This window comes from Salvelinus fontinalis, chromosome 12 (genome assembly GCF_029448725.1).
Source record: "Salvelinus fontinalis isolate EN_2023a chromosome 12, ASM2944872v1, whole genome shotgun sequence".
NCBI classification, from domain to species: Eukaryota; Metazoa; Chordata; class Actinopteri; order Salmoniformes; family Salmonidae; genus Salvelinus; species Salvelinus fontinalis.
The window spans coordinates 3,829,125-3,847,263 of NC_074676.1; the positions used below are offsets into that span (position 1 = coordinate 3,829,125).

Below are 18,139 nucleotides of genomic sequence, written 5' to 3' on the forward strand. Positions count from 1 at the left end.
ACAAGACCCGCCCCATTAGCTCCATAATCATATGGAGTGTCCCTGGTGACGGTGGTTATGGATGAGGAGGGATGCAAATTAGGCTGAGTCAGGGTGTGAACATAGCGTGTCCACCCACTCAGCCCAGAGTAGATGAAATTTCACTTATGTTATAAAACACATTTTACCAAGACAAATATAATTTCTTAATGTTTTGAATCGTTCAGTGGGGTCTTTCTCTAACATATCATTAACATTCAGCATCTAAAAAAAGATTCTGTAACAGAACACATCCGATTAGCACCGAGCTCTGTTGACAGAGCGGTGCCACGTCGAGTAAGCATCTTAAGGATTTTGCATGTTGTGGTGATCTGCAAAGTTGTTTTCTTCAAGTCGCAAAAAGCCAAATACAAATGACAAACTGAATTAAATGTTAAAGGCTTTGAAAATAAAAAGCTTTCCGTACGCTCAGTGCTCTGTTGACATTTCAGAGTTATGCTTGATTTTGTGAGAAATATATTTTTAAAAGAACAGGAATTTTGCATAAAGATGAAAATATCACGTAATATCCATTTTACCTTTTATATTGTTTTATGTCCTCCGGATTCGAGAAGATGACAAGTTCAACGGTGAGCCTGTCAGTTAGCCTTAATTCTTGCACAGCTTTTCCATTTTTTTTTTACTCTGGCCTCCATCCAGTCACCCAAATTTTGGCCATCCTACAAAGGTAAAAAAAACTAAAATAACTTCAGAACGGATTAAGATAGGCGACACGAGGTTTGAGCCAATGGGTTTCTTCGAGGATTATAGACAATTTATTTTACGTATTGGTCATAAGATGCGCCTTTGATTGGACACCCTTGTGAATGGATTAATGAAGATAGGCAAATAAGAACCTGACTTAGGCTGAAGCAAGTCAACTGTAGTCTAGCTGGAGGTAGAATGCAAATCTAGCATCAGGTGAAGAAGACTGTTGCAGGGATATGGAAAGACTAGCAGCCTGTTACAACCAGCTACTACAGACCAAGATACACTGAAGGCAGACCCAGATAAAACAAAGGTTTCTAGTCTGGAGTATTTATGGCTTAGAAAAGCCCACCAAATAAAGAAAATAAGCTACTACGGTAGTTATTAAACCCAGAGTAGACTGCTCTTTGAAAGGGGCCCTTAATAAATAAGCAACGTCACAGAACCCCACTCGAGTCCAGTTATTTCTTGTTTACAGTCTTCTGCTGAGATGGCGTCCCTCCAATGCGTCTTAAGACGGTCAGTCACCAACTAGACAGCGGCTTTCCGCTCCACTTAGGCCTCTGTCCAAGAGGGAAAGGTTACCCAGCCAACCCACATGCCCTCCTGGCTCCTGCTGCCCATCCAAAGCTGCTGCCCATATTCTCTGACCTGGCCTGGATGTTATTTTCTATTTATTTTATGGTTCAATCAGTTTTAATATTGCAGATAGTGCGGGTTGTATCAATGTACAATTGAAGTCAGAAGTTTACATACACCATAGCCTAATACATTTAAAATCAGTTAGTAAAAATTCCCTGTCTTAGGCCAGTTAGGATCACCACTTTATTTTAGTAATGTGAAATGTCAGAATAAGAGAATTATTTATTCCAGCTTTTATTTTCTTTCATCACATTCCTAGTGGGTCAGAAGTTTACATACACTCAATTAGTATTTGGTAGCATTGCCTATAAATTGTTTAACTTGGGTCAAACATTTCGGGTAGTCTTCCACCAGCTTCCCACAATACGTTGGGTGAATGGGCTGATTCCTTCTGACAGAGCTTGTGTAACTGAGTCAGGTTTGTAGGCCTCCTTGCTTCTATAAAATTGAGATCAGGGCTGTGTGATGGCCACTCCAATACCTTGACTTTGTTGTCCTTAAGCCATTTTGCCACAACTTTGGAAGTGTGCTTGTGGTCATTGTCCATTTGGAAGACCCATTTGCGAACAAGCTTTAGCTTCCTGACTGATGTCTTGAGATGTTGCTGCGATATATTCACCTAATTTCCCACCTTGTGATGCCATCTATTTTGTGAAGTACACCAGTCCCACCTGCAGCAAAGCACCCCCACAACATGATGCCGCCACCCCCGTGCTTCACGGTTGGGATGGTGTTCTTCAGCTTGCAAGCCCCCCCCCCCCCCCTTTTTCCTCCAAACATAATGATGGTCATTATGGCTAAACAGTTTTATTTTTGTTTCATCAGAACAAAGGACATTTCTCCAAAAAGTACGATCTTTGTCCCCATGTGCAGTTGCAAACCATAGTCTGGCTTTTTTTAATGGCAGTTTTGGAGCAGTGGCTTCTTCCTTGCTGAGCGGCCTTTCAGGTTATGTCGATATAGGACTTGTTTTACTGTGGATATAGATACTTTCCTCCAGCATCTTCACACGGTACTTTGCTGTTGTTCTGGGATTGATTTGCACTTTTCACACCAAAGTACATTCATCGCTAGGAGACAGAACGCGTCTCCTTCCTGAGCGGTATGATTCCTGCGTGGTCCCATGGTGTTTATACTTGTGTACTATTGTTTGCACGGATGAATGTGGTACCTTCAGGCATTAAGAAATTGCTCCCAAGGATGAACCAGACTTGGAGGTCTACCATTTTTCTTCTGAGGTCTTGGCTGATTTCTTTTGATTTTCCCATGTTGTCAAGCAAAGAGACACTGAGTTTGAAGGTGGGCCTTTAAATACATCCACAGGTACACCCCCAATTGACTCAAATTATGTCAATTAGCCTATCAGAAGCTTCTAAAGCCATGACTCCATTTTCTGGAATTTTCTAAGCTGTTTAAAAGGACCAGTCGACTTAGTGTTTGTAAACCTCTGACCCACTGGAAATGCGATACAGTGAAATAATCTGTCTGTAAACAATTGTTGGAACTTGTGTCATGCACAAAGTAGACGTCCTAACCGACTTGCCAAAACTATAGTTTGTTAACAAGACATTTGTGGAGTGGTTGAAAAACGAGTTTTATATGACGCCAACCTAAGTGTATGTAAACTTCCGACTTCAACTGTAATTGTCTATCAGTTTACAATCTCCCCTCATATACACACACACAAAAATGGTTGTATACTTTTTTTTTTTTACCCTAATCCTACCATAAATGGATTAAAATAATGGACAACAATACATAGGCTTCTACTTACATCTAATACATACACGGCCACCTGAATGTTACTGCTTGTATACTGGTTCTGCGTCCCAATAATGTGTCATTTTCCCTGTAGTGTGCACTTGTTCCATCTGGGTCCTGTTCATAAGGCACCAAACTGAAACAGGGATGGACTGAGACTACCTCGGCTTGTCCAATATTAAATGCTTATTGTAACTTTCCATTGCAAAATGTTTGACATTTTAGTCATTTAGCAGACACTCCAGAGCGACTTACATAGTGCATCCCGTAGTGCATTAATCTTAAAATAGCTAGGTGGGACAACCACATCTCAGCCATAGCAAGTACATTTTCAAGTGCGAGCACACAAATTACTTTAAAAAAAAAATTTTTTTAGGGGGGGGGGGGTACTCTTTGAAGATGTAGAGCTTCAGATGTTTTCAGAAGATGGGCAGGGACTCTGCTGTCCAACTTCAGCGGGAGGCTGATTCCGCCATTGGGGTGCCAGGACAGAGAAGGGCTTTGACTGGGCTGAGCGGGAGCTGCCCCCCCGTAGGGGTGACCAGAGGTGGCTAAGTTCTCAGGTTGGGATGTAGGGTTTGATCGTAGCCTGAACGTAGGGAGGGGCAGTTCCTCTTGCTTCTCCATAGGCAAGTATCATGGTCTTGTAGTGAATGCGAGCTTCAACTGGAAGCCAGTGGAGTCGCAGGGTGACATGGGAGAACTTGGGAAGGTTGAACACCAGGCGGGCTGCAGTGTTCTGGATAAATTACAGGGGTTTGATGGCACAAGCGGGGAGCCCAGCCAACAGCGTGTTGCAGTAGCCCAGATGGGAGATGACAAGTGCCCGGATTAGGAACTACGCCGCTTCCTGTGTGAGGTAGGCTCGTACTCTACGGATGTTGTAGAGCATGAACCTGCACAAGCGAGTCACCACTTTGAAGTTTGCAGAGAATGACAGGGTGTTGTCCAGAGTTATGCTAAGTTTCTTTGCTCTCTGGGAGGGAGACACCGTGGAGTTGTCAACCGTGATGGAGAGGTCTTGGAGCAATCAAGCCTTCCCAGAGAGGAAGATAAGCTCCGTTTTGTTGATGTTGAGCTTGAGGTGGTGGGTCAACATATCTGTCAGGCACGCAGAGATGCGTGTCGCCATCTGGGTGTCAGAAGGTGGGAAGGAGAAAAGTAGTTGAGTGTCATCCGCATATCAATGATAGGAGAGACCATGTGAGGATATGAGTCGAGTGACGGTGTAGAGAGAGAAGTGTGCCTAGAACCGAGCCCTGAAGGACAACAGTAGTGAGTACGTAGTGCAGACACAGATCCGCTCCACGTCACCTGGTAGTAGCTGCCTGCCAGGCAGGATGCAATCCAAGATTGTTCAGAGCCTGAGACACCCAGCCCTGAGAGGACAATCTGATGGATGAGAACAAAGGACAGAGAGTCCGCTTTGGCAGTGAAGTGCCACAGAGGAAATCAGTCTCGGTTGAGTGACAAGTCTCGAAGCCTGACTAGTTACGGTCAATAAGAACGTTCTGAGAGAGATAACCATACAGCAAACTCAAGTGCTTTGGAAAGAACAGAAAGAAGGGATACGGTTATGTAGTTTGATGTCAGAGGGGTCGAGTGTTGGTTTCTTGAGGAGGGGAGCGACTCTGGAGTCAGAGGGGACGCAGCCAGTGATCAAGGATGAGTTGATGAGGGACGTGACAATATTTCCAGAGATTGTCTGGAGAAGGGAGGAGGGGATGGGATCGAGCAGGCAGGTAGTTGGGCGGCCGGAACTCACTAGTAGCCGGATTTAATTTTCCGTTGCGTTCCCCAATCATGAACACAACCCTGGATTGGCAGCGTATTTAGTGTTGCACGGTATACCAAAACTTTGGTACTTTTTGGATACTAGAACATGAAAAACGGTTTGGTACTAGAATGTATTACTTTCAGCACTTCTGTCAAAATGTTTGTCACGTTGTCTACTGATTGAGGATCTGTATCAGCGCAGCCGATGTCCCCTTATAGTGCGAGAGCACCGTGCCCGCTGCACTTACTCCTTGCAAGCTCCAGCATGTCCTGAGGAACAACTGCACTCAGTGGGAGTCTGGGCTGCGTCACCACTCATGCTGCACAGAAGTTAACACAATTGAATAATTCAACACGGCATGTGAAAATGTTGAAACGTATTGTTCACTCCTATTCAAGAGAATCTTTGCTCGAGCCTCGAACTGAGTGGGTGTGAATGACATCGTGGGTCTTAAAGAGAGACCGCGCGCACTTTTATAAAAGAGATTTCTTCTTCAATGCAAATATCGTTGATCGGTGCAATAAGTCCCAAATGGAAGGGGAACAGATTGGTTTTCATCTATAGACCCATGAATTCAACTAGAAAATGCTAAACTCAATGCATGCACACAATCTGATTGAATATTCATTCACCTGTATTGTAAATAGGCCTAGGCTACATCTTGATCTATATATACAGTTTATCAATAGACTAGAGATTTAACATACAAAATAAATTATGACATTATGTTATGGTCGTTAGATTTGGTTTTTTTAAAACCAAAGTCAAATTGATTGTATAATTGATTTATCAAAAAATTCAAATGTTATGATATTGAACTCAAAAGGTCTGTCTGGATCAAGTGCCATTCTGTGACTTTGGCTAATATGCCTTCTTTTTCACTTTGGTATCGAGTATCGTGATGGTATCGAAGTAAAAAAAAAAAAAAAAAAAGATTGTATTGTGACAATACCAAGCTGATTCCACTCAACCTGGACAGTATACCCTTCTAACTCATCCCATGTGTTGTAGAGCATATGCATGCCATCGCAATCTTCAACCTTTTATTAGCAAGGCCTACAGCAAGTGCCACTGCCACAGGGACGCTTCATACAACCGTACGTGGTTTTGGGATTTACCTTGGTTGGCTGAAGTTGACCCAAAGTTTCAGTCGTGGTGGCTTACCTTTTTCAAACTTTCAGCCTTCAAAATATAGCCTAAAGTCATGCACATTGATATTACACTGTATATCCTGTTCATGTGCTCTGTAGTATACCAGCCAACCAGGCGTGCTGTATATGGGTAAATAACTAGCTATCCCACTGTGTCAATTACAGAAACACCCTGGTGAATGCATCTGATCTTCGCTAAATAAACACGCCGTGAGGCCATCTGAGCGTGAAAGTCGACTACAATTACTGAATACTTTGTTGCGACCTCAAACCACACAAACAAAACTTGGAGGCGGCTTTGGAAGAGGAACAAAACTGCGAGAAAGAAGGTTGAGGAAGATGAATGCCCATGTAGTTTGCCTCAAACCACACCACACAACTTGGGGAGGAAAAAATGAGAGAGCGGTGGATACGTACATTAGGCCTATGTAGTTCGTTGCGACCTCTACTCAAACCAAACTTGGGAACTAGGAAGAAAGGAGACGAGGCGAAGAAAGACGTAGACATGAGCCTAGTATTTTGTAGCAACCTCAAACCACACTTGGACAAACTTGGTAGAGTAGGAGGCAAAGGAGAGGAGTGAAGATGTAGACCTAGGCCCATGTATGTAGTTCAGACCCAAGTTTCTTATTTTAAATCCGTCCCATGTGTTGGAGAAATTGTCAGCTCTCTTACAAGCCTCAAGTCAAAAGGTCAAAGATGAGAGCCACAGTGCTATATGCCCTGTGAATGCCAGACAACCATACTAGAAAGAGTGTCTGAAGGGAGGGGAACAGATTCTTATTTAATTAAACATAGTTCCATGGCACATTGCCACACCAGCAGCAGGAAGTGGTAGAACAGGTGGCAAGCCCCTCCCAGCCTTCAACATCGGTCTACATGGCTCACGCAGGAGATGATTGTGGACTACAGGAAAAAGAGGACCGAACACATTCCCCTTCTCATCGACGTGGCTGTAGTGGAGCAGTTTGAGAGCTTTAAGTTCCTTGGTGTCCACATCACCAACAAACTAACATAGTCTTGTTGTGTTTGGACTGTCGTGAAGAGGGCAGGATAAAACCTATTCCCCCTCAGGAGACTGAAAAGATTTGGCATGGGTCCTAAGATCCTCAAAAGGTTGTACAGCTGCACCATCGAGAGCATCCTCATGACTGGTTGCATCACTGCCTGGTATGGCAACTGCTCGGCCTCCGACCGCAAGGCACTACAGCGGGTAGTACGTACGGCCCAGTACATTCTGGGGCAAAGTTTCCTGTCATCTAGGACCTCTATACTAGGCAGTGTAAGAGGAAGGCCCTAAAAATTGTTCAAGACTCCAGCCACCCTAGTCATAGACTGTTCTCTCTGCTACCGCACAGCAAGGGGTACCGGAGAGCCAAGTCTAGGTCCAATAGGCTTCTACACCACTGCTACTCTCTGTTGTTGTAATCTATGCATAGTCACTTAAATAACTCTACCTACATTTCCTCAATTACCTCGACTAAGCGGTGCCCCTGCACTTTGTACCGGTACCCCCCTGTATATAGTCTCGGGTCTCCTTATTGATATTTTACTGCTGCTCTTTAATTACTTGTTCATACATTTTTTTTTCTGCAATGTTGGTTAGGGGCTCGTAAGTAAGCATTCCACTGTAAGGTCTACTACACCTGTTGTATTCGGCACATGTGACCAAAATTTTTTTATTTGATCCCCACACACTATGCGAACAGCTGGCCCTCTCTCAGCCCCAGGAATCAGTGCCAAGAGGCCACACTTTGCCCAGATCAGACAGCCACCCGACCCATGTCAGTGTCCACAACAAAAGGATCACATCATCATCATCACACTTAGCGTAGCCCAGATAACACCATGTGTGCGTTTCAAATAGCACCCTATCCCCTATATAGTGCACTACTTTTGGCCAGGGCCCATGGGGTAAAAGAAGAAGTGCTGAGCAAAAGCAGTACCAGGGCAAAAGTAGTGCACTAGGGTGCCATTTGGGAGACTCCTCATCTCAGTGTTCGTTGCCAAAGGATCAAACTTAAGCCCAGATATTCACTATCTTCTATCAGAGGCTCAATCAATCACAGAACACACACACACACGCACACTAGTCAGGTAGAAATGGTCACCTTTGTGTGCATGCACGTCCAAAGTCAAAAGATATGATGAATGCAAGGAATCCTTCCAGTCCCAGACCACCCCAAGCCTTTAGACCAGGAGTGTCAAATATGGTCCATGGAAAATAATGGACATGCATTGAAACAGTTTCTTGATTGTGCCCATCTTGACAATAATCAACTAAATTAAAGCTAGACAGTCAGGGAGTATCAAAGTTCCCTATCCATCATTTTTGGAATTATCTTTTGCAAATTTCGATGGCGAGAAAATATAACCCGTTTTCAGTGCGGCCCCCCGGACCTCTTGAAGACCAAATGCGGCCACTAGGTCAAAATGAGCTTGACACCCTGGCTTTAGACACAATTCAATTTCCAGACAGCCATGATCACATATTCCCTCAGTCAATCATCCCTTGCTGATATTAGCCTAGGTGATACTATTACCAGGAAGTTCACTGTTGGCTTTTCAATATGTGATGTGGGAAATGCATATCAAATGGATGAAGCTGCTACAGGATACTTGCTGTTGAACTCAACTAAGATGAGTGGTGAGTGATATGCTGGAATCACATTAACAAAAAGATTGTTTATTATATTTACAAGATATTCAAGTGACCGCTCTAACAATGGAAATATAAATGCCTGGAAGGCAGGATGGAGGGACCATTGGTGGGGCCATTCTAGCCAATGAGAGGGCAGATATGCATGAGAACAACAGTCCATAGAGATAGGTAGAGGACTCATCTTTGTATATGTGCCATTATAGCGTCTGTGACAGCATGGGCAGCAACATTTAGGCCATCTCCATTTTAAAGTATAGATGTGACAAATTGCCCATTTAAACTGCAATTTATTTATACTTTTTTATCGGTTTTCCATTAAAATGAGTAAATGTCATAAAATTCCATGTGAATTCACAATGCAGCTGCCTGCAGAAGCATCATCCCTTTCGGATGGTTAAGCATTGCACATGTACTACTATTACTGTACAACAATTCCACCTTAAAGTTTGCATTTCCTTCTCATTTAACTTCTCAAAGTATTGCCATAAAGGACTTTGCTGCTGTCGCTTGCCTTTCTCTGCCATTTTTCCAACTGTTTAAGACGATGACGTACGTAGTGGTGGAGAGTCTACTCAAAATATAAATTCTCGACTCCAATCATTTATTCCTCGATTCCCCTGGTGTCAACTCCCATTTCCGATTTTCCAGAGTTGATTCCGCCAGGAATCAATTCAGAACTCCGTACTTCCGAGAACACAAACACTCGCATCTGGCAAATAGGCTCCAACTGAGAGGTCTGCCTCGCTTTTAGTCCTTAAGAAACTATGCATTATTTCATTTTTTTATGTATTATTTCTTACATTGTTAGCCCAGAAAATCTAAAGTGTTATTACATACAGCCAGCAAGAACTATTGGATATCATATATCAGGCAGGGTCCACAGACCAGCACGGACTACAAAAGGAAAACCAGCCACGTCAATGACACCGACATCTTGCTTTTGGATAAGCTAGAACACCTTCTTGGAGGATAATACAGTGCCACTGACACTGCCCGCTACCAAGGACTGTGGGCCCTCCTCCGTGACCAACGTGAGTAAGACATTTAAACATGTTAACCCTTGCAGGGCTGCCGGGCCAGACAGCATCCCAAGCCGCATACTCAGAGCATGCGCAGACCAGCTAGCTGGTGTCTTAACGGACACATTCAATCTCTCCCTATCCCAGTCTGCTGTCTCCACATGCTTCACGATGGCCACCATTGTTCCTGTACCCAAGAAGGCAAAGCCCTATGCCGCTCTGTCATTGCTCTGCCATTGCTCGTCTATACATTTGTATGTAAACTCAGCAAAAAAAGAAACATCCCCTTTTCAGGACCCTGTCTTTCAAAGATAATTTGTAAAAATCCAAATAACTCCACAAATCTTCATTATAAAGGGTTTAAACACTTGTTCAATGAACCATAAACCATTAATGAACATGCATTGTCCTTGCAGTGGCAGACCACGTGTAAAAACACCTGCACAGGATCGGTACATCCGAACATCACATCTGCAGGACAGGTACAGGATGGCAACAACAACTGCCAGAGTTACACCAGGAATGCACAATCCCTCCATCTGTGCTCAGACTGTCCACAATAGGCTGAGAGAGGCTGGACTGAGGACTTGTAGGCCTGTTGTAAGGCAGGTCCTAACCAGACATCACCGGCAACAACGTCACCTATGGGCACAAACCCACAGTCGCTGGACCAGACAGGACTGGCAAAAAGTGCTCTTCACTGATGAGTCACGGTTTTGTCTCACCAGGGGCGATGGCCGGATTCACGTTTATCGTTGAAGGAATGAGCGTTACACCGAGGCATGTGCTCTGGAGCGGGATCGATTTGGAAGTGGAGGGTCCGTCGCGGTCTGTCACAGCATCATCAGACCGAGCTTATTGTCATTGCAGGCAATCTCAACGCTGTGCGTTAGAGGGAAGACATCCTCATCCCTCATGTGTTACCCTTCCTGCAGGCTCATCCTGACATGATCCTCCAGCATGACATTGCCACACTGCTCGTTCTGTGCATGATTTCCTGCAAGACAGGAATGTCAGTGTTCTGCCATGGCCAGCGAAGAGCCCGGATCTCAATCCCCTTGAGGACGTTTGGGACCTGTTGAATCGGAGGGTGAGGGCCATTCCCCCCAGAAATGTCCGGGAACTTGCAGGTGCCTTGGTGGAAGAGTGGGGTAACATCTCACAACAAGAACTGGCAAATCTGGTGCAGTCCATGAGGAGGAGATGCACTGCAGTACTTAATGCAGCTGGTGGCCACACCAGATACTGACTGTTACGTTTGATTTTGACCCTCCCTTTGTTCAGGGACACATTATTCCAAGTCTGTTAGTCACATGTCTGTGGAACTTGTTCAGTTTATGTCTCAGTTGTTGAATCTTATGTTCGCACAAATATTTACACGTTAAGTTTGCTGAAAATAAACAGTGAGAGGATGTTTTTTGTTGTTGCTAAGTTTATATATTCTTATCCCATTCCTTTAGTTAGATTTGTGTGTATTAGGTCGTCGTTGTGGAATTGTTAGATTACATGTTTGATATTGCTGCACTGTCAGAACTAGAAGCACAAGCATTTCGCTATACTCGCAATAACATCTGCTAACCATGCGTATGTGACCAATAAAATTTGATTTTGAAGATAGTGAGGGGCACAGCATAGTATAGGCAGGTAGGCCACCAGGCAGACTAAGCCGATGTATCTATTGCAATGGAATACTATATCTTCCAATTTATTGGCTTGAAATGTCTCACAACTTCAGTAAAGCAAGGCCCATCAACAATGAATAGGCTAGTATTTTCTACTCGTAACAGACCGAAGACTCAACACACACTTTCATCATTAGCGAAGACAAAGAGCAGAGGAGCAATCATTAGTCCACACAGTTTGCAACTAAAACAAGTTCTATTGGACAAATTCAGGTAGGTCCCTACCCTTTTCATTCCGCTCCGAAAACGTGTTGCAACAGAATCGCCGTTAGGAATACACCCCCAGGGAAGCCAGCACGAGGGAGAAAGAAAAAGGGGCTGGCAGAAAGAACCATGGTGCGCATGTCTTGGTAATCTGAATCTTGCATGCCTTGCAAATTCACTAAAGTAGCCTAAAGTTTGCCTCTTCCTCTGGTTTTATTTACAATTACACAACTTTCCCCAGGCCTTTATAGCATACCGTCTAGTTAGGCTATAACAAGGAAAATAATACGTTTCGTGATAACTGCACTGTGATTTTAATTTTGTGGAGACACAGGATTTTTCTTAACTTTAAGGATCCCAATGTTCGCACCCCTATTTTAAAAAGTAGTCAATTTTCTTCTACATTCACTGATTGCTCCAACTCAGGAATCCCCACACAGTTGACACGTTTAAAATGGTGGATCCCGCAATGGCAATGTTCATGCTAAAACAGTTATATCAATGATGAGTCCTCTAGCTATCTCTATGACAACGGGCACAACTATGAAATAAAGCAATTTACCCCAAAACAACTTTAATGCCACGTGCGTCCACTTATATAAATCCATTCGTAACAACTTAACCATTAAGAAACTAATATTCGATCAAAGAAGCTTCATGTAGCAAATTAGCAATTACATTTTTTGTTGACCGTATTCGACAAGATCATTGACCTTCATACATACATTTTCGTGGACAGACTTTGGGCGGAGTAAAACCTCTCGCTTCACATGAACATGCATAAATCCATCACCCAACAACAGCTGCGAGTTGGACAGGTCAGGGGTCGAAAGATTTCCCATGAGCATTATGACAAACGTATTTGTTGCCACTACAACAAAAAAAATGTATTCCGTCTTGCATGGAAAAAGGAAACGGGTGAGAATGCTTCCCGTCTGTTCTTATCTAACAGGAAAGCATATATTATTTGTCAGTCACCGTGTTTTAATGCAAATCCATTGATCAGACCATTTTATAATCAATGTCTGGGCAAAGGATTTGTTGTAAAGGGTTTACGTTTGTAGCCATGTAGGCTATGCATGTCCCGTATGTTTCAGGAACTTAGCTACAGAGCCAAGCCCATATCTAGATATGGCTAGAGGGATTTCAGAGTTAACGGTGACTAGCAACGTAGAGCCTTGAGCTTCATACCCTATCTATGGGTGTGGGTTGAAATCCACTCATGGTAAGCCGAATTAGCCTGTGGGCATTTCTGAAAACAACACGCCTGTGTTGACTGGCTTCCTTTGCCAACCATCTATGTGGCGGTCACACGATTTTCATTAAAATTGCTCAAAAATGTACCACGTGTTCTGCAAGCCACCCTACACGAACCTCCATTACGGGACATCGATTTGTTAACGGGGAAACTAGCTACAAAGACGTAGCAAACTGCCTCTCCGTAAACCACGCCGAGTACAAACGCAAGGAATACCTCGCCAAAAAAAAATTTACGTAAACTGTTACATTACATAGCGACTGTTGTACAATGCTTGCCATCAAAAGCGTTGCAATGGGTAGTAACATTGTTAGTTGAAGTAAATTTCTGTCATGACCTACCCGAACCGAAGACTCCGTTGCTGTTCTGCTCAAGCAAGCAGCATAAAAAAAAAACAAAGGGCGGCTGCCGCGTGTGCACGTTTCTCCCGCTCGCACAGTAAACACACAAGCAATCCGACTTGTATAAACTTTAGAATGACGACTCCGATAATGTCTGGAACGTCTTAACTCCGGAAGCAAATGTCACTTGACTAGCATTTCATTAGCTAAGCAGTAAACACATCTCAGTGAACTACTGTATAACGTTAGCGAGCTTATGGTACCTCCTTTTAGCTTTCTACTCAAAACGTCGATATTTGTGGCGCGTTGGACGCAACTTCACGTGCGAGCGTTACACATTTATTTGCAAGTCGTTCAAAAATGTTGACAAATACATGTCGGTTATGATTAGAGTCTAAAAACAAGGCATTTGGTACTTACTTTGTGTCTTCCGAGCTCATCATCAACCGGCTTTCGACCGTCCTATCCGGAAGAAAATCCAGACCACTGTATGCCGAAGTCATGTTAACGAGCTACAGTACAACCCACCACGTCGTAGTCTTTCAACAATGAAAGTAATGGCTTCGAGATTCAACTGCTGCGCGACCACAAAACGGAGCCGGGGAGGGGGGACCTTCTACTCCAAGCAGCCGAATGCGAATACTAAATCATCAGAAGCGATTGACATTCGTCTTCTGCACGCCCCAGCTCATTTCTCCTCCAATCCCCAAATTGAAAAATAAACTACAGGCGAGCTGTCAACTGCAGGGAGAGCGAGAGAGGGGCGTGACTACTTCTATTCCCTGTCAAGTATGTAAAACATTTGACTAGGCCGGGGTTCCAGTTATTTTGTTTGCACGTCCATAGAATCCATACTTTACTTGACTATTTATTGTCCGTCTATTTGAAGTAGGCAGCAGTTTACACAAGTGTATTGGTACTCTAACCACCCATGGCTCAATCTGACCTAAACGATATGCTTGTGAAATATGACAGGTGTTGATCGAAGGAAAAGGCGATCCCAATAATCCCCTGGCTAGACTACTACAGAACCAAGACAGACAAAAAGAGATGGATGTTTATATGTATCAAAAAAGCTGTAAAACAAAAACAGCTATTTCTGTACCTTGAAGAGAGTGGATGGGTTAACAAAAGAGATGGACATTTTGTGAGAGGTAAGAGATTATCAGAGAAAGGAAAATTATAGGCTATGGCAACCCCATTCCATGAGTCCTTAGCTCAAGCACTTGGCTATTATTGAACCAGTCAAGTAGTAATAGGAAATCCCCTTTCTATAATACTCTTCTCCAATAATTCAAATGAAATGCTCAAAATGTTTGGTTAAGACACTCAAATCCGAGTCCCACCCTATTAGTATCTGGGCCAGTATTCAAAAAGCTTGTCAGAGTAGGAGTGCTGGTCTAGGATCAGGTCGCCCCTGTCCATATAATGATATACATTTTTATCTAAAAGACAAAAGCATCCTATATCGGCGCTACTACACTGAGACTCTTTGTGAATATTGGCCAAGAAGAAAAAATCATTAAAATGCAGTTTTTTCCCCAGTCATCCTGAGTTTTTGGATGTGTCCCAAATGGCTCGCTATATAGTGCACTTCTTTTGGCCAGAGTCCAGCTTGCCATTTGGGACATAACCCTTGCTTCTATAAGGGTCACAGGTCATGTTCCCCTTTTGTGGTATTGCTGTTGTTTTCTTGGGGAGGGGGAGCCTGTCTTTCTTTGTTGAACTCGACTTGCTGGGCGAGGTTTCCCTATACAAACCCCCATTGAGGGGGGGCAGATCACAATTGTAAAGTACTGTTTGTACCACAGCAGAGCAGGCACCAAATGGAAGAAAACAGACTGAAACAGAGAAGGAAGGACTAGCTGAATTGTTTAATAAAAAACGCTTGTTTTCGCTTTCCGTTGCTAAACATTTTGCTACGTTGTGCCCTAATGAATACAACCCGTAGCAGAGAGGGGCTGGCGGCCTAATTAACTGGACTGGAATAGTTCATTCTAGCACTCACAGCAGCTGCACATTCATAACCCCCTAAAATATTATTGGGAGTGTCTCACCAAGTTTCAAATTTCAAGTTTTATTAGTCATACGGGATGCGCATGGTATACGTCGTCCAACAAAATTCCTACTTGCAGGTTCCTTCTGCAGACTCACTGATAAGAAATATCCTGTTTGTGAAATCCCGGTTAATCCTTGTATCCAAAGCAATTTTCAAGGGAGACTACAGTGCAGATTGTGTTGATTTTAGCGTTTCAAAGGGTTATGCGCAGCCAAATTCATACAATATGACTGTGACCTATTTTACTGTATAGGCTACATTCAGACAGGCACATACAATCCATGAACGCCCATTAGGATTTAGGGGCTGGGGCTGCTATAAAAAGCATCTATCAAAGCATCTCTTGGTTCAGATATTATGTTGAAATGTTACGCATTTGGACTGTAATCTGATATTTCTACTATCTCACACAACATCAAAGTATGTGTGAGCTTTTGACTAGGCTATAATTGTGTTTAATCATTTTAGATGTCTGAAAATCTCTCTAAGAAGATACATTGCAAGAGGGACATGACAGACCCCTTGTTTGGCCATTTTAAATGACAGCACCTTTGTCTTGTGGTGGTTATTAGTCTTGTGGAACCAGACAAGTAAGTCTCTGAATATTACATATGGTCTGGCATATGAGATATTAATTGGGTAGCCTACAGTACATCACAGTTCCCCATTGTACACTAAATGACCCATCTATTTATTGAAGAAAGTATAAAACATATTGTGCCGTAATATTAAAAAATAAATACTATTTTATTGTTGCAATGGAAGCATGTTGCTTGGAATGGGTTGTATAGTTAGTTATTGGTTGCCGCCTCTTGACGTTAGCCTCACATGTTTAATCTCTCGGATTATTACTATGGTAATCCTATGGTAATCTCTACACGTACCATCCATTCTTTGTTTACATCTTTCTGTTCTGTGGTATTATTTTGCAACGTGGGACTATCTGGACGATCCCTGCCCCCTACAAATCAATTCATCTAGCATTTGATTTGCACCCCTTCTTAACCAATGGTGGAGCGGGTCAAGGAAAAATATGCCAACTGTACAGAGCAACCCAAATATGTTACATCACCTATGTTTGTATATATATATATATATATATATCGTCATGAACTTGCTGCCTGCCTATCTGCCTGGCTGACATCATTTCTCTCAGCTCTGAACGCACTTGCAGAATGGCGACCAACTGAAGCTGGTGCTCTCAAAATGGAGAAGGAGTGGGAGAAGATCTGTGTATGACTCAATGTTCTAATCTGAAAATAAATGCAGATTTTTTTTTATAGCTCGGCTGGCTGTTATGTTGGTTAACACTAACCTTATCAGATTAGTTTGAGTTAGGTTTTTGGTGCTGGTAATACTGGTTTATGCAAATGTCTTATTGGATGATGTAAATGTTTCTGTGCCCTGCAGTAGATTTGCAGTTTATATTGGTTTTGTCTGAAGGTGTTAGGGCAAGGCCTGGATGGATGGACTTGTTCGCACCACTGTCCTGTTCAGTGGCCTCTCTTTCATACAGTGGTAGATTCCTGTCCCTGCATCACTGACTGACAGACTGACAGAGACCCATTTCTTCATCTTCTAATTGTGAGTGAAAGTCACGCCTATTTTAAATTTATTTCTTCAACTTCTTTTCATTTCAAGGAGACGCAACTTTCCCGATCCCTGTGGACCAATACATCAGTATTGTGTATTCACAATACATTGGTTTTGAGTCAAATAATATAAGAAGGGAAATGTATTTATTCACATTTGATTTGATTATAACTTCAATCAACAGGATCAATAGGCGAGTTTGTGAAGATGACTGAAGGGGGTGGATTTTGGGCAGGGGCGGATATTTTCCCCCCAGATCACAAGATAGCTTGTGTCTCTTTTCCTTTCAGTGAAAAACATACACATCTCAAATCTACCCTAACCCACCATGGCATGAGAATGAATAGTTCAACTGAAAACAATGAATTGGTCCTATAACAATATCCATTATTCACCACCACAGGGACAAATAAGCATTAGAAACACTGGCTAAAGCCCCAACCACAACAAAAGCCAGCCAGGCTAGAAATGATTCATTCATTCTGAATGAGGGGCCAACCCAACATCCAAGGACAATGTACCTCAGAGATCCTAGGTCCTCATTCCTGACGGGGACACCGGCGGCGGAGGCAGAGGGGGGACAGCGCATGCTGTTGACGTATAAGCTCTGCACCAGGGCTAGCTCCGACGAGTGTTCCAACATCGCACGGTGCTCTTCCAGAAAAATCCACCTTCTTATGTGTGTTAAATGGACACTTCTCTTCTTCTCACTATTTCTCCCTCTCTCCTCTCTATCTGGGTAGCTTTTTTCTCCCTCTCTATTTCTCTCTCGCTCTCTCTCTGTTTTTCACTCCCGCCCCTCTCTTTCTCTCCTCAGATGTAGAGCGGCACACACCCCTTTTGCTGACTGGCGTAGCTGAAATAATCCTTTTTGACAGCTCATCGTGGGCTAATGCATTGTGCAGCCCGGTTCGTAGGCTGCAAAGCTGCGGCCACAGTAGTACTCTTCCTCTAATTGACGCCCATATTAGGAAGAGTCCAGGAAATTGGACAAGGGTGATTTATTCCTACTGTCACACTGGGCAGACTGGGACGCATGGGGTAAATAAGGGGAAACGTCTGCAAAGTTTGCCAATGGATCTCTGGATCTGTTTCTTTCTCAGGTCCTGGGGTTGAGTGGGTTGTGGTATGATCCCTGTTTCATGTTTTGCATGTATTTGAATGCTTGGATACAGGAGAAATACAGGCCAAATGTAGGTCGAAACCAGGTGTTGTTGTGACAAAGCATATACTGTACATACAGGCTAAACCTCAGGTACTGCAC

General features: G+C 43.3%; 1 protein-coding gene across 9 annotated transcripts in view; it reads right to left on the reverse strand.

Annotated features, from left to right (window-relative positions):
* Window positions 1-17,689, reverse strand: part of LOC129866652 (CUGBP Elav-like family member 2) — a 76,461-nt gene extending 58,772 nt beyond the window's left edge. For 5 of the 9 annotated variants that reach the window (XR_008761513.1, XM_055939428.1, XM_055939424.1 and 2 more), the window contains exon 1: window positions 17,397-17,688. Coding sequence is in view for 7 of the 9 variants with exons in the window: in XM_055939428.1 (XP_055795403.1) it covers window positions 17,397-17,518 (122 nt within the window). In the remaining 2 variants the exon portion in view is untranslated. Of the gene's footprint in view, window positions 1-13,223; window positions 13,426-13,643; window positions 13,950-17,396 lie in introns of those variants that run through there. The other 4 variants (XM_055939425.1, XM_055939423.1, XM_055939429.1 and 1 more) reach the window with 3 other exon arrangements.
* Window positions 17,690-18,139: the final 450 nt, after the last annotated feature.